This window comes from Scyliorhinus canicula, chromosome 3 (genome assembly GCF_902713615.1).
Source record: "Scyliorhinus canicula chromosome 3, sScyCan1.1, whole genome shotgun sequence".
Lineage (NCBI taxonomy): Eukaryota > Metazoa > Chordata > Chondrichthyes > Carcharhiniformes > Scyliorhinidae > Scyliorhinus > Scyliorhinus canicula.
In genome coordinates this window covers 177,207,208-177,229,564 of record NC_052148.1, presented here as the reverse complement: position 1 = coordinate 177,229,564, position 22,357 = coordinate 177,207,208, and the positions used below count along the sequence as shown (strand labels likewise).

Here is a 22,357-nt window from a genome sequence, read left to right as displayed (position 1 = left end):
TAAAATTACCATTACAGAGACATGTTTACAAGGTTACGAAGTATGGAAATAAATTTTCTAGGGTACATAACATCTAAGCAGCAAGGTAGCACACGTGGATAGCACTGTGGCTTCACAGCGCGAGGGTCCCAGATTCGATTCCCCACTGGGTCGCTGTCTGTGCGGAGTCTGCACGTTCTCCCTGTGTCTGCGTGGGTTTCTTCCGGGTGCTCCGGTTTCCTCCCACAGTCCAAAGACATGCAGGTTAGGTGGATTGGCTGTGATAAATTGCCCTTGGTGTCCAAAAAGGTTAGATGGGGTTATTGGGTTATGGGGATAAGGTGGAAGTGAGGGCTTAAGTGGGTTGATGCAGACTCGATGGGCCGAATGGCCTCCTTCTGCACTGTATGTTCTATGTAACAAGATTTCCATTCTAAGGTACGCAACATTTTGAAAAGTCAGAATAGAAAACGTGGAGGGGCAGCCCTGACCGTAAAGGATGACATAATAAATGATAATGATAAAAGATCTTGGCTCAGAAAATCAATAATTTTAATCATTAGATGAAATCTTTAAGAATAGCACGGGTCAGCAAAAGCTGGTGGCCAAATACAAGAAATGATTGGAGCATGTAACAAAGATGGTATAATAATTATGTGGGACATTAATCTTCCAAGAAAAGCACAAAATGCAATGAGGCCCGAGTGTGAGGAGGAACAAGTGGTAAGTCGGGTATTTGGTGCAGGTGGAATTTATCAAGTTTTTCTCCAGCTATAATTTAAATTAACAGTAAGACTGACGTAAAACTTTAAAATTTTTAGCAGAAATTTCCTGGCAGTAACAGTTACCTCTATCCGTGACTATAACATATGGAATGCGTTCCAGTCTTGGACAAGCAATCTGTGAATAAATGTCTGTGGCTTCCGTAACTTCAGCAAATGTGAGCTGTAATCTGAGCTGTTGATGTTGGGGAGCATCAAAGAGCAGGAGAGTTACCTAGATACTTCATACAGGAGGTAGCCATCCCTTGGCTTTAGTAGAGTAGTTTTGGTCAGTGATTAGGAAGAGGTTGTGACTACAAGTCGGGGAGCTGTAGGGATCCAATAGATAGTGCTGGAGAAGCTTCAGCGCTTGATTTTGACCATCAGATATGAATGAGATCGTTGCTACCTGGATGGATGAGAAGAACTGAAAGATGGATGAGCAAACAATGGGGATGCCATTCAAGTGGGGAAATTAAAAAGGAAATTGTTAGTGATAGGCGACAGCTTAGTTGGAGGATAGCTACTGTCCGTTGCAACCTTAACTGGGAGCTCTGAAGGTCCTGTTGGCTGCCTGGTAAGAGGATGAAAGGACATTTTCGCAGCTGGAGATTAAATTGGAGAAGTAGGATCCAGTTGCCGTGGTCTGTGAATGAACCAATGATATAGGTAGAACTAGGAACTATGTTTTGCTGAGAGTTTGAGGAGTGAAGATCTAAATTTAAACACGTAAGGTAATTCTATCTTAATTATTACTGAGCCACATGTAAAATGGCATAAAGTAAAGCAGATTAGAGAATTACATGTGTGGATCAGAGTGGTATTGGAAGGAGGAATTTGGATTCATGGGGCACTGGCATCTGTACTCTGGGAAGAGAGAGCTGTTCTTTTGAGATGGGTTTCACTAAAATTGGGCATGACTGGAATTGTGGCAAATCCTATAATAGGATAGGACCTTAACACTAGTGGGTGAGGGTTCAGGTGAGAGGAGATTGAGAAAACATGAGGCATAGCAGTGTAGTGATGCAGATGATGAGCAGCATGGGACAAGGGACAGTGAGTTGAACAGGAAATGTACATTGGTGAGCAAGATTCATGCAGAAAATGAAACTATAAGGCTCTTTTGCACAAAGCATCTGCAGTAATATAGATAAGCTAGTGGCACAAATAGAGATAAATGTTTAGATCTCATTGCCAACTCAGAGACCTGTTTACATGGTGGCCAAGATTGAGAAATGAGGAGGATGAAGATTATTGATAGTAAGAGTCAGAAAATGCTGGTGGAGTAGTTTATAGGTGCCTTAACAGCATTCCTATGTTGGAAAGAGCATTAAACAAGAAATGATTGGAGCACCTAATAAAGGTATTGTAATAATTGTAGGAGATGACTTCCGGGGGCAGCGTGTAGGGAGAGATCATGCATTAGGTAGGTCCCGACATTTTTAAAAACTCTCTTTGTCTGGTTCCTGGGGTGTTCTAGTAGATAAACTCTACCCATTTGAAGATATAAGGAGGCTATTTCTGAAAAATGTCAAAGGCTGGAGATCAGAAGCCTGCAGGTGAAATTCTTCGAAGGAATTGAGGTTTCTATAGGGAAGATGGCGGTGGCTCCGCCGGTTGCTGCTGCTCCGATTACGGCAGACCTGTTAACTGGGATACTGGTGACTGAGTTTGACAAGCATTTCGAGAGGCAATGGAGAGAAGTTTGAAACCCATCAAAAGTCGTTTGAAGAGTCGCTGGATCCCGTCTGAGAAAAGTTGGAAAAAACTTTGGAGATGGTGAAGGAGCATGGTGAGGTGTTGAAGGGTGAGAGACAGCTCTACAAGGCACAGCAATCAAATTGCCTCGCTGGCGGCTGAGTTTTTGTTGGTGGCAGAAAAATGTAAGAGTCTGAAGGTGGACGACCTTGAGAAAGGAGACAAAACCTCAGTTGTGTGGCTACTGGAGGGTGTGAAGGGCTAGAATCCTACTGTGTATTTCTCGCAGATGTTTGGGAATATGATGGGGGAAGATGGACTCATGTCCCCTCCAGAGCTGGAAAGGGCACATAGGACACTTGACAGAAGCGTCAGGCGAATGAACCACCAGGAGCAGTCATTGTAAGATTTCATAGCTTCTAGTAGAAAGAGAGGTTCCTGAGCCAAGGAGCACTATGATCCGAGATGGAAAGAAGCCTAGTTACAATTTATCAAGATGTCGGAGCGGAGCTTGCGAGGTGGAGGGTGTCCTTCAATATGGCAAAGGTCACATGGTTCAAGAACGGAGTGTGGTTTGGCGTGGTGTATCCTGCGAGGGCTATTTTGATACTTCTGAGGAGACTGATGCCTTTGTTAATGATCATGGACTTTCATCAAGTTAATGGGATCAAAGGACTATTTTGATACTTTGGATGAGACTGATGCCTTTGTTTAACGATTATGGACTTTCATCAAGTTAATGGGGCTCTGGGGACGTTTATGTTTGTAGATTGGAAGGGGTTTTGAGGTATCTTGTATATATTTGTTATTATTTCTTTGTTCATGATGGAATCGGGGTGTTTTGCAAATGTATGGTTGTGTTAGGGGGTTAACTGTTTTGTGGGATATTGTTTTAAGGTATTATATAATCTTTATTTTCACAAGTAGGCTTACATTGCAATGAAGTTACTGTGAAAAGCCGCCAGTCTTCACATTCCAGCAACTGTTTGGGTACACAGAGGGAGAATTCTGAATGTCCACATTACCCAACAGCTGGGAATCGAACCTGGGACACTGGTGCTGTGAAGCCACAGGGCTAACCACTGTGCTACCATGCTGCCCTATTATTGTTGTAAATATGAGATTCCCAGTGTGGGGGGGAGGGGGCAGTTTATGCACTCGGGAGATGAGGGATTCTTCTTGTTCTCTCCAGTCCGCAAGGTTTATTCCAGGATCGACGTTTTTCTGGTGTGTGGGTCTTTTCTTCATTGGGTAAGGAAGGCTTAATATTCGGCTATTGTCATTTTGAACTATGCTCCACATCTGGTGGATTTGGTTTTGGAGTTGGGTCCTGCTCATGAGGTTGAATGTAAGGTTACTGGCGGATAGGGGGTTTTGTGGGTGTATGTCTAAGGCTACTGAGGAGTATGTCAGGTTTAATAAGTATGAGTCGGTCTCTTTCCACGCTCTGGGTACGCTTGTCAGCAGCTATTGGAGGAGAGAATATCATGTAAGGTACATATGGATAGAGAGATAAGGGTGGAGCAGCGGCGGTTGATGGATGTTATCTTGGCAGTGGACTGCATGTATTTGTGTGACCCTCCCCAGAGCTCCTGGCAAGTAGGAAGAAGCTGTGCAGATGCAGATCGATCTGTTGTCCACGGGCAAGGCAATGAGCCAGCTTTGGCATTCAAGGGTTGTTTGTTTTATGAATATGGGGAGAAGGCCAGCTGTCTTTTAGCCCATCAGCTGAGGTGGCATACAGCTTCCAGGGAGATTATTTAGGTTAGGAATTTGAGAGTTGGCTTGGTTTCCACCACTGGCATACAGGCCAGAACCCCTGGTGGGAAGGTTGGATATATCAACAATTTTAGGTGGATTAACTTTTCCAGTTGTCGGTGTTGAGAGATGGGAAGAGTTGGAGGCCCCATTAGACTCTGTGGTAATTTGATGACGGATGCAGACAAGTAAAGCTCCTGGCCTGATGGGTTTCCTGTTGAATTTTGCGGATTAGTTGATCCTGTGTGCTGGTGGAGATGTTTAATGATCCTTGTTTCAGGGGTCTATGCCCGATTTACTTTGCAGGCTTCTGTGTCTCTTCGATTTAGGAAGGCTAAAGGACCCCACGGAGTGTGGGTGATACCAGCCCATGTCTTTATTAAATGTTAATGCCAAAATACTGGCTAGGGCTTTGAGGTTGGAGCCCTGTCTCCCTGGGGTGATTGAGGAGGATCCGACAGGCTTTAAGGGTCGGCAATTGACAGCTAATATTTGGTGGCTGTTGAATATTGTTCTCACTTTCCGCTGGGCCCAAGCCAGGGCTGATTATATCTTTGGAAGCCGTGAAAGCATTTGATAGGGTTGAGTGGCGATACCATTTTGAAGCCCTGGAGGGTTTCAGTTTAGGGCCAAAGTTTGTTTCATGGGAGCGATTATTATATACATATTATTATATACTATATTATATACATTATATAGTGTTCGCAACAATCCCTTGAGCTTCGGGTCCTTCTTATTGAATAGGAGGAGAAGACAGGGATGTCCGATATTCCCTCTTATTTGCTTTAGCAATTGAACCCTTAGCCATTGCTTTGAGAGCTTTGGGTAAGTAGTGGGATATAAGGGTGGGGGGCTTTTCCCCATATTCGTAAAAGAAGTGTCCCACTATGGGTGAAATAATGAAGCTACAAGGACCTTTCGCTTCTTTCCGGGACACAAGTTGGATCTGGAACAAGTACTTTGATTAGTCCCAGGGGAGGGGAGCCAACCTGGGGTTGCTGCCCTTTCATCTTCGCAGATCCAGCTTCCGGTATCCGGGTTTTTGAGTGGCTCCATAAGTTTAATTGCGCCAGTCTGGTGAGTGAGGATAATTCTGATTTGCAAAAGCGGGACAACTGTCTCCTGACCTTAACAGGCAGAATACAGTCTATTAAAATGAATATTCTCCCACGGTTTTGGTTTCTTTTTCCATGTTTATCTCCCCAAATCTTGTTTTGTTAAGGTTAATGGGGTGATATCATCCTTTATACAGGCGGGGAGGACCCCGAGGATCTGCAGAACAGTTTTTCAAAAGGTTAAACCGTCGGGTGGGGGGGGGGGGGGGGGGGGGGGGGGGGGGGGGCGCCTAGCGTTGCCCAATTTGTTTATTTACTATTGGGCAGCCAATGTTGAGAAGATGCAGGGGTGGTGCATTGATCGGGTTCCGTATAGGGATAGATAAGAGGCATGGTAGTGTCGGAAATCTAGTTTTGAGGCGCTAGCGATGGCCTCGCTTCCATTTTCTCTGGTGCGATGCTCTTTGAACCCAGTGGTTGTGTCCGTTCTTGGAATATAAAGTCAATTCAGGCAGCACTTTAAGGTTGGGTCCATGTCATGGTTGGCCCTTATTTGTGCTAATCATTTATTTGAGCCATCAATACAGGACTCCACACTTGGGGTGTGTGGCGGGAAGGGGCTTGAAAGATTTGGGTTAGGTTTGTGGAGGGACAGCTTGCCAGCTTAGATGAAATGTCGGTGAAGTTTGGACTTTCGAGATCAAACTCGTTTAGGTATCTCCAGATTCGGAATTTTACATTGTGTGCAGGGTATTTCTGACTTTTCCCGTGGCACCGTTGCTGTTTCTGATAGAGAGGATCCTTTCTCTAGTGGGGTCGGAGGAGGGCAGCCCGCCTGGCATCTATGGGTGGATCCTGTCAGAGGAACCCGTTCCGGTGGATGGGGTGAGAGTGAAGTGGGAGGGGGGGGGGAGTTGGGGCTTGCAGTGGATGATGGTGTGAAATGAGGCCCTTCATAGGTTGAACTCTACATCTTCATGTGCACAGCTCAGCCTAATGCAGCTGAAGGTAGTGCATAAGGCTAATCTGGCCAAGGCTAAGAACAAAGAACAATTACAGCCCTTCGGCCCTCCAAGCCTGCGCCGATCCAGATCCGCTACCTAAAACTGTCGCCTATTATCTAAGGATCTGTATCCCTCTGCTCCCTGCCCATTCATGTATCTGTCTTGATACATCTTAAATGACGCTATCGTGCCCGCCTCTACCACCTCCGCCGGCAGTGTGTTCCAGGCACCCACCACCCTCTGCGTCAAGAACTTTCCACGCATATCTCCCTTAAACTTTTCCCCTCTCACCTTGAACTCGTGACCCCTAGTAATCGAGTCCCCCCACTCTGGGGGGGGGGGGGAGCTTCTTGCTATCCACCCTGTCTATACCTCTCATGATTTTGTAGACCTCAATGAGGTCCCCCCTCAACCTCCGGATTTCTAATTAAAATAATCCTAATTTACTCAACTCTCTTCATAGCTAGCACATTCCATACCAGGCAACATCTTGGTGAACCTCCTCTGCACCTTCTCCAAAGCATCCACATCCTTTTGGTAATGTGGCGACCAGAACTGTGCGCAGTATTCCAAATGTGGCCAAACCAAAGTCTTGTACAACTGTAACATAACCTGCCAACTCTTGTACTCAATATCCCTTCCGATGAAGGAAAGCATGCCGTATCCCTTCTTGATGTGGAGATGCCGGCGTTGGACTGGGGTGAGCACAGTAAGAAGTCTTACAACACCAGGTTAAAGTCCAACAGGTTTGTTTCAAACACGAGCTTTCGGAGCACGGCTCCTTCTTCAGGTGAAGAAGGAGCCGTGCTCCGAAAGCTCGTGTTTGAAACAAACCTGTTGGACTTTAACCTGGTGTTGTAAGACTTCTTACTGTATCCCTTCTTGACCACTCTATCGACCTGCGCAGCCACCTTCAGGGTACAATGGACCTGAACACCCAGATCTCTCTCTACATCAATTTTCCCCAGGGCTTTTCCATTTACCATATAGTTCGCTCTTGAATTGGGTCATCCAAAATGCATCACCTTGCATTTGCCCGGATTGAACTCCATCTGTCATTTCTCCACCCAACTCTCCAATCTATCTATATTCTGCTGTATTCTCTGACAGTCCCTTTCACTATCTGCTATTCCACCAATCTTAGTGTCATCTGCAAACTTGATAATCGGACCACCTATACCTTCCTCCAGATCATTTATGCATATCACAAACAACAGTGGTCCCAGCACGGATCCCTGTGGAACACCACTGTCACAGTTCTCCATTTTGAGAAACTTCCTTCCACTACTACTCTGTCTCCTGTTGCCCAGCCAGTTCTTTATCCATCTAGCTAGTACACCCTGGACTCCATGTGACTTCACTTTCTCCATCAACCTACCATGGGGAACCTTATCAAATGCCTTACTGAAGTCCATGTATATGACATCTACAGTCCTTCCCTCATCAATCAACTTTGTCGCTTCCTCAAAGAATTCTATTAAGTTGGTAAGACATGACCTTCTCTGCACAAAACCATGTTGCTTATCACTGATAAGCCCATTTTCTTCCAAATGGGAATAGATCCTATTCCTCAGTATCTTCTCCAGCAGCTTCCCTACCACTTACGTCAGGCTCACTGGTCTATAATTACCTGGATGATCCATGCTACCCTTCTTAAACAAGGGGATAACAATTCTCCAGTCCTCCGGTACCTCATCCATGTTCAAAGGTGACCGACTTCTTTATAGGGTAGAGGAGGACGGGTGCGAGTGATGCGCAGGGGGGCCAGCCAACCACACGCACATTGTGGTTATGTCCGAAGCTGGTGGGCTTTTGGGACGCCTCCTTTAGTGCCATGTCAGTGATTCCGAATATTGAAATGAAGCCTTGTCCTTTGGCCATTTTCAGAATATCACCGGGGCTGCAAACGGGGGTGAAGGCATGTCCTTGCCTTAGTCTCATTGATTGCCCAGAGATGAGTTCTGCTGTGGAGGAGGTCATCTACTCTGCCCAGCACCTCGGCATGGTTGGGTGATCTAATGGAAGTCAGCTACATGCTGGTTAAGGAGTTCTACTTGAGGTGGCAACCATTCATTGCCTACTGTAAAGAATTAGTTGATTGTGGTTGGGGGGGGGGGGGGGGGGGTGTGTTTTCATTGCAATATTCTGTGTTACATCCACGGTTTGTGATGTTGGCTTTATTATTAAAATTTATTGTAAATGGAAAATGTTTAATAACTTTTTTTAAAAAGAAGTGTGGGAGACTTTCACCTTCATGTAGGCTCGACCAATCAAATTGGAAAGGGTGCTGTTGGAGATGTTTTGTAGAATTTTGTGGCATCTTTTTCTTGACGGTTTCCTGGAGCAGGATTGAAACCAACCAGGTTTAAAGCTATTTTAGATTTACTGTGTAATGAGACAGGATTAATTAGTAATCTCATAGTAAAAGATCTCCTGGGAACCAGTGACCATAATATAAGTTTGAAAGTAACATACTCCAATCTCAAACAAGGGTCTTAAAATTTAAGCTAAATATGTAGGTATGAAACGAGAGCTGGTTTAAGATTGATTGAGTAAAATAGGGTAAATAAGAGTTGCAAACGAGAAACAATTCAAAATGTTCCAAATTACATTCATTGAAAAACAAAAACTCAGCGAGAAACATCTATCCGTGGCACATTAAGAGCTTTAGGGTATTATTAGAATAACAGAAGCTGCTTATGACATTGCCAGGTATTTTAGTAAACCTGCGAATTGGGAGTGCTTCAGAAGCTAGTAAACATATTGATCAGGGTAAAAATAGAATATCAGAGTAAACTAGCTAGGAACATGAAAATAGATTTTAAGGGCTTTTAAAATATGTAAAAATAAAGAGTAGCTAAAATTAATGTTTGGTCCCTTGGAGGCAGAATTAGGAGAAATTATGAAGAATGAAGAAATAACAAAGACATTGAACAAATATTTTGTCTGTTTCCATAGTAGAAAACTTGGCTGCATAGGAGAAATAGAAGCAAATAAGAGCGAGGAACCTGAAGTAATTGATTTCAGCAGAGAAAGACTATTGAAGAGATTTAAGGGATTAAAATATGATCACCTTGGAGCAGATCATCCATAGCCTAAGGTCCTGAAAGAGGTTACTGCAGAGATAGTAGATACACCAGTTATGACTTTCCAAAATTCCTTAATTCTGGAAGGTCCCATTGGATTGGAAGTTAACAAGTGGAAAACCACTGTTCCAAGAAAGGAAGGAGATATAAAATTGAGAAATACAGGTCAGTCATCCTGACATCAGCCTCCAGACATGCTGAAATCTATTATCAAGTAAGTCTTTATTGTGCACTTGAGGAAATCATAGCATTATCATACAAAATCAAAATCGATGTGGTTTTACAAAAGATGTGGAGATGCCGGCGTTGGACTGGGGTGAGCACAGTAAGAAGTCTTACAACACCAGGTTAAAGTCCAACAGGTTTGTTTCAAGCACTAGCTTTCGGAGCACTGCTCCTTCCTCAGGTGAATGACTTCTCAGAGTCACCTGAGGAAGGAGCAGTGCTCCGAAAGCTAGTGTTTAAAACAAACCTGTTGGACTTTAACCTGGTGTTGTAAGACTTCTTACTGTGTTTTACAAAAGGGCAGTCGTATTTGACAAGATTTTTGAGGATGTAATGAGTCGGGTAAATAAAGGGGAATCAACAAATTATATGCTGTTATTTCCAAAAGGCATTCCATAAGGGAAGGGGCTTGAGAGATTCAGCTATGCTGAAGGTGAATACACAAGAAAGTGGCTCATGGAGTTGGGGTTCGGCATTATTAGTCAATTGGTTGAAGGGCAGGCAGCAATGGGGATAAATGGGATATTTTCAAGTAGGCTGTAACTAGTAGAATGCTGCAAGGATCAGTGCTGGGGCCCTCGCTATTTAAAATCAATTATTTGGATGTGCCCCAAGTTTGCTAATGATACAAAACTGGGTGGGGCAGGCATCTGTGTGGAGATCACAATGGCTGCAAATGGATATGCATAGGTTAAATGAGTGGCTGCAGCATCAGATGCAATATGGGTGGTGAACTGAGGGTTATTCATTATGGGAGAAATAATAGAAGAGTGAAATATGTCTTAAATCGTGAGAAACTTTTAAATGTTGGGTATTCAAAGGGATTTAGTGTCATCCAAAGAAGCACTCAAGTTGGCATGCAGGTACAGCAAACAATAATGAAATGCCATGTTGTCCTTAATTGCAAGGAGGTTGAAGTAAAATGGTAAGGAAGTCTTCCTACATCTGTACAAGACTTTGGTAAGATCACATGTGGAACATTGAGCACAACTGAGGTTGTCTTATCTAAGAAAGGGCATCTGCCGGGAGGGGGAGGGGGTTGCAGTGAGATTCACTAGATTTATTCCTGTGATGAAAGGGTTTTCCCATGATAGACTGAGTAGATTGAGCTTATACCTTCTGGAGTTCTGGAAGAATAACAGGTGATCACCTTGAAGCTTTTCTGAGCTGACTTAACAGCAGAGGTGCTAAGGTAATTTCCCTGATTAGATGGCCTAAAACTCGGAGGTGTAGTCTCAGGATACCGGGTTATTTAAAGTTGAGTTGAGGATTTATTTTCTTTGGGAGCCTGAATTTTTGGAGTTCCCTATTCCAGAGGTCTATGCATACTCCATCAGTGAGTAAATCCAGGTGAGATGGATTTTTGGACTTCTAAGGAAGTCAGGGTTGGGTAGAAAAGTGGAAGTAAGGTGATAGATCAATCAAGCAATCACAATCTTATTGAATTGTGATGCAAGCTCAAGGAGCTGTACAACCTACTGCTTATATATGTTTTTGTTCATAATCTTTTTAATCTTAGAGGAATTTGTGGGCAACATCAGAGTTAGTGGGGTGAAATTTCACTTGAGAGACATGAACACAAAATCTAGGCTGACCCTCCAGTGCTGCACTTTGGATCAAATGTATGCTGAGGTTTGGAGCATAGTCTCACTGGTAGAACCTGAACTGAGGAGTGTGTAATGAGTTAATGGTGAGTAAGTGTTATTTGATGGCTTTTGACACCTTTCATCACCTGGCTGATGATGAGCTGAAGCTGATGGGATAACATATGGACAAGTTGGATTTATTTTTGTTTCCCGTGGAGTGGATATAATTGAACAACTTTAATTGGTTCTTTGAAATTGCCATCCTGGAAAGGCCAGCATAAACTTCTCTTGAGGAGGTGGTGGGTGGTGTGTTGCTGCCTTGACCTGCTGCAGTTTGTGTGGAGTAGATACACTTAGTCCTGTCAGGGAATTCCAGGATTCTGACGCAGCAGCAGTGAAGGAACAGCAATACCGTTCCAAATCAGGGTGCTAAGACATGGAGAGGAACTTGTGGTGATCCCAAGTGTCAGATGCTCATATCCTTCTAGAACGAAGAGATTATAGATTTGGAAAGTGCTATTGAAGTAGCTATGCTGAATTGCTGTCAGGCATCTTTTCGCTGGTGGACACTGTTGCCACTGTGCAGCACTGTGAATGGACCGCCGACTAAATGGACTGCTTGGTTTCAGATGGCATTCAGCTGCTTCAGTGTTGTTGAATCTGCATTCATCCAGGCAACTGAAGAGGGCATACAATTGTTTAGGATATATTTCATGTGACAAGATGGCATATTTAATATTTTTCGGGTTTGTAATGCTATCTTGTGAAGCAGGCTTGTGTGTCTGTGTGTGAATGTAATTAAGCTGGGGACTGATTGTCTACAAGATTTAGGACTTCAAAGGAATATAGGTGTGCAAGACATGCATTTGAAGTAGGTTGACCAAGTGAATTTTCTGTAAGCAATCTGTATGTAGAAATTTTAATTGGGAGATGAGGAAGGGTTTTTTTTTCAATAGTTAAATTTCAAAATGAAGTTAAAAGTATTTTACAGCTTAAAAATGTTGAATAAACAAAGCAAGGACATGGAAATATTTTTCTAGGAAAGTTAAGTTTCTAAGAGAAGCTTAAAAACAATGGAATCCAGATGAAAGAGGAAAAGGAATATTTAAGGTGAGAGTTTGAGAGCTTTGTTTTGATGGTGACTGAGACCTCTTTGAGCGACAACTTTAGGCTCGAAGAGATTAGCTACAGAGTTAAAGCCAGAAAACTCTGGAGGCTGCAACAAAGCAGCCTGGTGTTTGAAGTTCCACAACAGAGTGGATGAAGAGAGTAAGAGACTTGTGTGGTGGTCCTCGCTGTAGCTTTACCTTGGGGTAATGTTACTGGAATTTTTATAGTTAAACATTTATAAGGGATTGTTGCCTGGTGGGAGTTTATTTGAGTCGTACCAATTAGGAAGTCTTGTTGGGGGAATGTTTTGTAAGACTAATTTTAACCGTGTAAATTCAATCCGGTGTGTTTGTTTTCTTTTGTTAATAAATGTTTTAATTTAATGCTTAAAATTCCAAACGTGTTACTGGAATTAGTGGCTTCTGAATTAAGTAAACTTGCCTTCCCTGGGCCAGAATACAAAAAAAAAGTGTGATCTGTTTGCCAGTTTTCCTTTTTGGGATTTGATTTACATGGCAATTAACATATGCTGGATCATAACACATAGAAATGGGCCATTCAGCCTGATCAATCTATGCCGATCTTTATGCTTCATTTAAGCCTCCTCGTATTTTTTCTCATCCAAATGTGCCACTTCAATTTTAAGCTGCTAGATTTCTACCAGTTATCTGACTTTATGCAATGATTGCACAGTGCCACTCTGCCCACTGGAGGATGTCCACACTCTGGAAAAGAAGCTTTCTGGTGGTGAATCTACCGATTCTTAAGAATGGTTTTGTCTGTGATGGATACATTGGCGAGGATGAGATTAAGAGGATTACTTGTATTGATCGAGTGCAGCTCCAGTCAAACAGCTATGCTGAAGACTTGGCTGGTTCAGTCAGCGAGGCATGCCTGACCAATTTCCTTACCCAGAGTGTGTATGTTCTTTGCCTCCAAGCATCCTCCAATGCATGGTCATCATGGAGGAGTACTGTTCCATAGGAATTGCATGAAAATTGCAACTCCTAAATTGTTGTTTGATCCAGCTAGTCTACATTGGTATTTATTCTTCATATGACCAGTTGTCTCAAACCTATGCACCTCCACATGAGAACAGGAATGAGTGATAGACCATGTTATGGCTGTAGGCTTAGTTCAGACTTTTCATTGTAAATCCTGAAAGAAAAACTTCTAGACATGGTCCCCTTGAACGTTCCAAATTATAATCGGTCCATCACTGGTGGCCTGCTTCAGCTACTAAGTTCTGAAATTCCTCTTTTAGCGCCTCCGCCTCTTTCATTCTTTACACACTACTGAAAATCTACCTTGTATCACTCTGGCTCAGTGCCAAATCATGTTTGACAATGTTCCTGTGAAGTGTCTAGGATGTCTTATTACATTAACGGTACTATATAAATCCAAGAGTTTGGATTCTCCGTTGACGGATCCTCCGCTTCACTGGCAGCGCACCCATTCCCACGGATTTTCTGATGGTATGAAGGTGCTCACAAAGGGAAACCACATTGGCTGGCTGGTGGGATAGAGGATCCCGCTGCCGGCAGGGACTCGCCGCACCAGAGAACAGGTACAGCGGGATGGAGAATCACGCCCAAGATATTTCTTGTTTGAAAAATGACTAGAAAATTGTGGAGCTTCTGTTTCTGTTGTAGACTTAAGTTTTTACTAATTCCTATAAACACGGGTAAGAAGCTAGTGGATTCTATTGTTAAATTTTCCTAATTTTATACAAAGAAAAGTAATAAAAGCAATTAAAACAGTGAATCTGCTATATAGACGTTTAAGAATCTAGAAAACAGACTTTGGTCTAATGTACTTGTCAGCATTTTGGTCTAATAGTTTCCAAGCACCTTTTCTCTCATGATTGTTTCTCCTTTGCATTCATGTTTTCATTTTCAAGTACTTTTGGGAAATTTTCTTTTATAATGAAACCAGACAAAAAATACTTGTTCACTCCTTCTGCCATTTCCATGATTACCCAGACTCTTTCTTGAGGATCTACACTAGTTTTATAGTTGGTGTGCCTCCCTTTAAATACATGTAAAAACTCTTACTTTCTGTTTTATAATATTAGCTAGCTTTCACTCATACTCTACTTTCCTTTTTAAGCATCCTGTTGCTGTATTGGACATTGAGACACGACTGGAGTACTGTGTACAGTTTTGGTTTCCTTATTTAAAAAAATATATAATGTTGTTAGCAGATCAGAGGATGTTCACACTAGGTTGATTCCTGGAATAAAGGGCCTGTGAAGAACGGTTGATAGGTTGGGCCTGCACCCGTTGGAATTTAGAAGAAAACAGGGTGACCTTATTCAAAAGAACAAGATCCTGAGGGAATTGATGGTCATTAGTATTTGGAATCGTCTACCCTGTGGGGCTGGATCATTGAATGTACTCGAGGAAGAGTTGGACAGATATTTGCTGGACAGAAAATCAAGGGTTATTCGGGATTTTGGGGGGGGGGGGGGAAAGAGAGATTTTTAAATTTGTGCAATTCATGAGATGTTTTTGGTCAGAAATAATTGCTTTAAGTTTAATTATAATCTTTTCTTAAAATGTTATAGGTGGATTCTCCTTGGTGTTCTTGGCTCGAACCCACGGTGGAGTACGCTGTGCCCTGAAACGCATGTATGTTAATGATGCACATGACCTGAACATATGTAAAAGGGAAGTTACTATTATGGTAAGCAGATTTTGATTCGGATACACAAATTGTAAATCAAAAATGGAATTTGTGATGAATTCTGGAAGACTACTTTGAACTCTCCATTTATACTAAATCACTTTAGTCTTTTTAGGAGATAATTGTAGGTAAATTTTGGTATCGTGGTTGATGAGCAAAATTTTAAAATGAGACGAGTCGAGTCTTTGTCGGAGTTGTAGTTATTATGACACAGAAGGAGACAATCCAGCCCACCAAGTCCGTACTGGCTCTCTGCCATTCAGTCCCATTCCCCTGATCTATACCTGTAGCCCTGAAGATATTTTGGCCTCAAGTTGTACATTTTGTTTCCTTTAGAAATGCTACAACGGTAGCATGGTGATTAGCATAAATGCTTCACAGCTCCAGGGTCCCAGGTTCGATTCCCGGCCGGGTCACTGTCTGTGTGGAGTCTGCACATCCTCCCCGTGTGTGCGTGGGTTTCCTCCGGGTGCTCCGATTTCGTCCCACAGTCCAAAGATGTGCGGGTTAGGTGGATTGGCCAGGCTAAATTGCCCTTAGTGTCCTAAAAAAAAAAAATAAGGTTAATGGGGGTTGTTGGGTTACTGGGATAGGTATACGTGGGCTTGAGTAGGGTGATCATTGCTCGGCACAACATCGAGGGCCGAAGGGCCTGTTCTGTGCTGTACTGTTCTAATCGTCTCTGCTTTTACCATCCTAGTAGGCAGAATAAAAAAACTTCTTCACATCACTCCTGCATCTCTTGCTCAAAACTTTAAAATCTGCTTCCCCAATCCTTGTACCATCAGCTCACGGGAACTGCTTTTCTTGTCAATTAAATATTCGCTCAATCACCTCTGCTCCCAGGTGAATAACCTCAGCTTCTCCAACCGAACCTTGTAGCTAAAATCCTTCACCTATGGAACCATTCTGTGTCCTGTGCGCACTCTCAAGGACCCGTACATCCATATTTGGGTGTGGAGACCATGGGTGGGTTTCTCTGTCCCAGTGCGGCACGCAGTCAGGATTTGCCGTTTCGTCGGCTGGTCAATGGGGTTTCCCATTGTGGGGTTGCCCCATGCCGTCGGGAAACCCCCGGGCTGCCGGCAAAATGGAGAATCCCGACGGCGGACAATTCAGCCCCAGAACTGGATACAATACTCTTGTTCTGGTCTAACACAAGTTCAGCATAACTTCCTGATTTTGTACTCCATATCTCTACCCCTGAAGTCCAAGATCCCATATGTTTTGCTGACCACTCTCAACAAGTCCTACCACCTTCAAAGACCTATGCATATTAACACTCGGCCCATTCGTCCTTCACATTCTTTAGAACTGTCATTAAGTTTATCTTGCCTCTCCTTATCACTTCTGCCAAAATATTTCACCTCGCACTTGACTGTACTAAATTCCTTTTACCATTTGTCTCTCAACTCTGCTAGCCATTCCGTGTCTTGTTGCACTCAGTTGGTATCATCCTGTTTGCTGCACCTCCAATTTTGGTATAAGCTGAATTTTTTTTTTCCAATGTCCAAATCATTTATGTATAAGCTTGGAAAATGCAACTACCTACCACCCTGCATCCAAAAAACAATAATTTACCAAAACGTGCTGTTTTCTGTCCTTAAGCCAAGTTGCCAAGAGCCCTCCTATTCCACCTCCGTTTTGTTAGCCAGCTTTCTATGTGAAACTTTGTGGAAAGCTTTCTTAAAATCCATATGGACAACATTCATAGTTTTCCCGTAATCAATCTTCTCTGTTACTTCATCAAAAAAAACAATTAAATTCGTCAAGCATGACGTAACATTTGCTCTGGATCTCCTGATTTAACTTGTATCTCTCAATGCACCTGTTTTTACCCCCTGCCACGTCCTGCACCTCTGAACATCTATCTCCCTCCTTATCCCTAATCAGCCTCACCCCACCTCTTAACTATTTTACCATTTACAAGATTTTCGGCTTCTCTTTTATGTTAACTGCTTTTCTATTTTCATATTCTCTCATGGCAAGTCTTATTTTCCTTTTCACATCCCCTCTCAAGTTATTGCATTTGGCTTGAGTCTCTCTTGATTAATTTACCTGACGTGCATCAGACCCTTTTTTCCCCCCCTTCATATTCTCCATCTTCTTCATTCAGACTGCCCTGACTTTGATCCCCTTACCTTTCACTGTTCTTGGAAATAACCAAGTATTTGTCTGAAACATCTCCTCTTTAAAGTTTACCCATTATTCCATTACTATTTTTCCTGTCAATCTTTGATTCTGTTTTAACCTGGCTAGATTACATGTCCCATTGAAATAATCCTTGACCAATTTAGACATTCTACTTTAGATTGTTCCTTGCTTTTCTACGTTACTAATCTAAATGTTGCAATGCAATGTTCTCTCTTACCCAAGTGTTTCTCTTTAGCTTACTCCTCAGCACCAGATCCACATTGCTGTAGGTCTGGAGTCTCGTATCTAGATCAGATAATGATGGAAGATATCCTTCCCTAAAGGACATTAGTTGAACCCCTTGCACTTGGGAAGGAATCATTTGATTTCATATAGAATAGTTGTTAGATCTCTTTGTTTCCACAGAGAGTCGAGTTCTTTTGTTAAATTTCAATGGCTTTATTCAGCACCCAAAGGTGCAGCACAGTTATATTTCTTCAGCTGTTCCCGAAGCAAGAGGGAGAGAGATATTCGCACGCTTAGTTCATATACCTGTGGCGTCACTGGTCTTGACCTCATTGCTGTGTTTAAATTGCACTGCCAGACGCTGATTATTCTTCACTGGGGCTGAGGTTGTCCCTGATTGGTGGTTGGAAGCGTGTCACTGGCGGCATGATGTCAGACGCTGGTGTCACGTGGGCCACAGGACCAAAATCGGGGGGGGGGGGGCATTTTGATTGGGCGCCGGCGGATGGGATGGCGCTGGCCGTTCCACGGGGAGATGCTTCCAGATCAAGGATCAGGCGCTGGCAGAGCAGAAGGCCAGGTTCCACCATTACCCCCGACAAAAATGGCTGTCGCTAACTGCGCATGCTCCATCAATAGTCAACCCTCACCCAATGGCAACATCTGATTACTGTTTAAGCAGTCGTGTTAATTTACTGAGGGAATTCGACATTGATGCATTTGGTTAATGCACACTATTTGTAAGCAAGTTGAGCAATGAATTATTAATCACACAATTCAAGTTTTGGATGCCACCTTCAGCTACTTTTTAAAAAAAAAAAGTATTTTTTATTCTCCTTTTTCACATTTTCTCCCAAATTTACACCCACCAACAACAAACAATAATCATTAACAAATATGTCAATCCCCATATCAATAACAACGATCCCATTCTCCCACCAAACCCCAAACATTAGCCCGCATGTTCACCTAAACAGATGACAAAAAGGAATCAGGAATCACCCATAGACACCATCAACACACACCGTCCCCACCCCTGCCAACTAATGTTCGGTATTATCCAGTTCTTGAAAGTGCATGATGAATAATGCCCATGATGTAGAACCCCTCCATCCTTCCCCTCAGTTCAAACTTTACCTTCTCAAGAGTCAAGAATTCCAACAAGTTCTCCCCGCCACGCCAGGGCGCAGGGTGGAGCGGTTGCTCTCCACCCCATCAGGATCCGCCTTCGGGTGATCAACGAGGCGAAGGCTACAACATCTGCCTCCGCATCCGTTCATCTTTCAGCTGCTTTTTAAAAAAAAAATTTTTATTGGAATTTTTTACAGAAAATATAACAACAAACAATGAAATGCAACCAAATAACCCCATAATAACTGTAACACCCCCCAGACCGTACCAGCGCATGTATCACATCCACCCCCAACCCCAATGAACAACAAAAAAACTTAAAAATAAATTAAAGTTAAATAGACAAACATAGTCATCGTCGTCCCCCTTCCCCCTCGGGTTGCTGCTGCTGCTGTCCCAGTACCCTATCGTTGAGCCAGAAAGTCGAGGAAAGGTTGCCACTGCCTAAAGAACCCTTGTACCGATCCTCTCAGGGCAAATTTGACCTTCTCCAGTTTGATAAATCCTGCCATGTCATTGGTCCAGGTCTCCACGCTTGGGGGCCTCGCATCCTTCCATTGTAGCAAGATCCTTCGTCGGGCTACTAGGGACGCAAAGGCCAGCACACCGGCCTCTTTCGCCTCCTGCACTCCCGGCTCCACCCCAACCCCAAAATCGCGAGTCCCCATCCTGGCTTGACCCTGGATCCCACCACCCTTGACACCGTCCTCGCCACCCCCTTCCAGAACTCTTCCAGTGCCGGGCATGCCCAGAACATATGGGCATGGTTCGCTGGACTCCCCGAACACCTGACACACCTGTCCTCACCCCCAAAGAACCTACTCATCCTAGACCTGGACATGTGGGCCCGGTGCAGCACCTTGAATTGGATGAGACTAAGCCGCGCACATGAGGAGGAAGAATTAACCCTCTCCAGGGCATCAGCCCATGTCCCGTCTTCAATCTGTTCCCCCTCCCACTTAGCTTTCAGCTCCTCTACTGACGCATCCTCCACCTCCTGCATAACCTTGTAGATATGAGATATCTTCCCCTCTCCGACCCAGACCCCCAAAAGCACCCTGTCACTCACCCCCCTCGCGGGAAGCGAAGGGAATCCCTCCACCTGCCGTCCAGCAAACGCCTTTACCTGCAGATACCTGAACATGTTCCCCGGGGGGGAGCCCAAATTTCTCCTCCAACTCCCCCAGGCTCGCAAACCTCCCTTCAATAAACAGGTCCCTCAGCTGTCTGATGCCCGCTCTGTGCCAACCCTGAAATCCCCCATCCATGTTCCCCGGGACGAACCGATGGTTCCCCCTTAATGGAGCCTCCATCGAGCCCCCCACTTCTCCCCTGTGTCGCCTCCACTGCCCCCAAATCTTGAGGGTAGACACCACCACCGGGCTCGTGGTATACCTCGTGGGAGGGAGCGGCCACGGCGCCGTTACCAGGGCCCCCAGGCTTCTTTCTCCACAGGACGCCCTCTCCATCCGTTTCCATGCTGCCCCCTCCCCCTCCATCACCCACTTGCGCACCATCGACACATTGGCCGCCCAATAATACCCCGAGAGATTGGGTAACGCCAGCCCCCCCCCCCCCCATCCCTACCCCGCTCCAAGAAGACCCTCTTCACCCTCGGGGTCCCATGCGCCCAAACAAAGCTCATGATGCTACTAGTCACCCTTCTAAAAAAAAAAGGCCCTAGGGATAAAGATGGGCAGACACTGGAAGAGGAACAATTTTGACGGACTGCACTCTACCCGCCAACGATAGCGGCACCATGTCCCACCTTTTAAATTCCTCCTCCATCTGCTCCACCAGCCTGGTAAAATTAAGCTTATGGAGAGTCCCCCAACTCCTGGCCACTTGCACCCCCAGGTATCTGAAACTCTTCACTGCCCTCTTAAACGGGAGCCTCCCAATTCCCTCCTCCTGATCACCCGGGTGTACTACAAATACCTCGCTCTTGCCTAAATTTAACTTATAGCCCGAGAAGCCCCCGAAATCCGCTAACAGCTCCATCACCCCCGGCATTCCCCCTTCTGGGTCCGCCACATACATAGAACATAGAACAGTACAGCACAGAACAGGCCCTTCGGCCCTCGATGTTGTGCCGAGCAATGATCACCCCACTTAAACCCACGTAACCCGTATACCCGTAACCCAACAATCCCCCCATTAACCTTACACTACGGGCAATTTAGCATGGCCAATCCACCTAACCCGCACATCTTTGGACTGTGGGAGGAAACCGGAGCACCCGGAGGAAACCCACGCACACACGGGGAGGACGTGCAGACTCCACACAGACAGTGACCCAGCCGGGAATCGAACCTGGGACCCTGGAGCTGTGAAGCATTGATGCTAACCACCATGCTACCGTGAGGCCTAATAAACAGCAGGTCGTTCGCATACAGCGATACCCGATGTTCCTCCCCACCCCGCACGAGACCCCTCCATCTCCCTGACTCCCTCAACGCAATAGCCAGAGGTTCAATCGCCAATGCAAAGAGCAAGGGGGACAGGGGGCACTCCTGCCTGGTCCCACGGTAGAGCCGAAAGTACTCCGATCTCCTTCCATTGGTAACTACACTCGCCATCGGGGCCGCGTAGAGCAACCTCACCCATTTGATGAATCCCTCCCTGAATCCGAACCGCTCCTGCACCTCCCACAGGTACCCCCACTCAACTCTATCAAACGCTTTCTCTGCATCCAGCGCCACCACTATCTCCACCTCTCCCTCCACTGCCGGCATCATAATAACATTTAGCAATCTCCGCACATTCGTGTTGAGCTGCCGTCCCTTGACAAATCCTGTCTGATCCTCGTGTATCACCCCGGGCACACAGTACTCTATCCTGGTGGCCAGGATCTTCGCCAGCAACTTAGCGTCAACATTGAGGAGCGAGATAGGCCTGTATGATCCACACTGCAAGGGGTCCTTATCCCGCTTCAGGATCAGAGAGATAAGTGCCCTCGACATCGTCTGGGGCAAAGCCCCCCCCCTCCCATGCCTTATTGAAGGCTCGCACCAATAGGGGGCCCACCAGATCCGCATACTTTTTATAAAATTCTACCGGGAACCCTTCCGGCCCCAGCGCCTTACCTGACTGCATTTGTCCAATCCTCCTGACTAGCTCCTCCAACTCTATCGGCGCCCCCAGCCCCTCTACCAGCTCCTCTTGAACCTTTGGGAAACATAGCCTGTTCATGAAGCTCTCCATCCCCCCTTCCCCCATCGGAGGTTCCGACCGGTACAGTTCCTCGTAGAAGTCCCTAAAGACCCCATTTACTTCTGCCCCCTTCTGCACTGCATTCCCACCCTTATCCGTCGCTCCACCAATTTCCCTAGCCGCATCCCGCCTACGGAGCTGATGCGCCAACATCCTGCTCGCCTTCTCCCCATATTCATATACTGCGCCCTGCGCCCTCCTCCACTGTGTCTCCGCCTTTCTGGTGGTCAACAAGTCAAATTTGGCCTGCAAACTACGCCGTTCCCCCAGCAACCCCTCCTCCGGTGCCTCCGCGTATCTCCTGTCCACATCCAGGAGCTCCCCCACCAGTCTCTCCCTCTCCCTCCTCTCACTATGGGCCCGGATGGAGATCAGCTCCCCCCGGATCACTGCTTTCAGGGCCTCCCAGACCATGCCCACCCGGACTTCCCCCGTGTCGTTGGTATCAAGATACCCCTCAATATGTCCCCGGACCATCCTACACACCTCATCAGCCAGCATCCCCACATCCAGGCACCAGAGCGGGCTCTGGTCCCGCGCCTCCCCCACTTCCAGATCAACCCAGTGCGGAGCATGGTCTGAAATTGCTATGGCCGAACACTCGGCATCCTGCACCTTCGGGACCAATCCCCTGCTCAGGACGAAAAAATCTATTCGGGAATAAACCCTATGGACATGGGAGAAAAA

General features: G+C 45.2%; 1 protein-coding gene across 5 annotated transcripts in view; it reads left to right on the top strand.

Moving 5' to 3' along the window:
* The window catches only part of bmp2k (BMP2 inducible kinase), a 184,547-nt gene that overhangs the window by 63,986 nt on the left and 98,204 nt on the right, over positions 1-22,357 (top strand). For 3 of the 5 annotated variants that reach the window (XM_038791806.1, XM_038791805.1, XM_038791808.1), the window contains one exon: positions 14,829-14,947. In XM_038791806.1, the coding sequence (XP_038647734.1) occupies positions 14,829-14,947 (119 nt within the window). Of the gene's footprint in view, positions 1-9,382; positions 9,556-14,828; positions 14,948-22,357 lie in introns of those variants that run through there. The other 2 variants (XM_038791807.1, XM_038791809.1) reach the window with 2 other exon arrangements.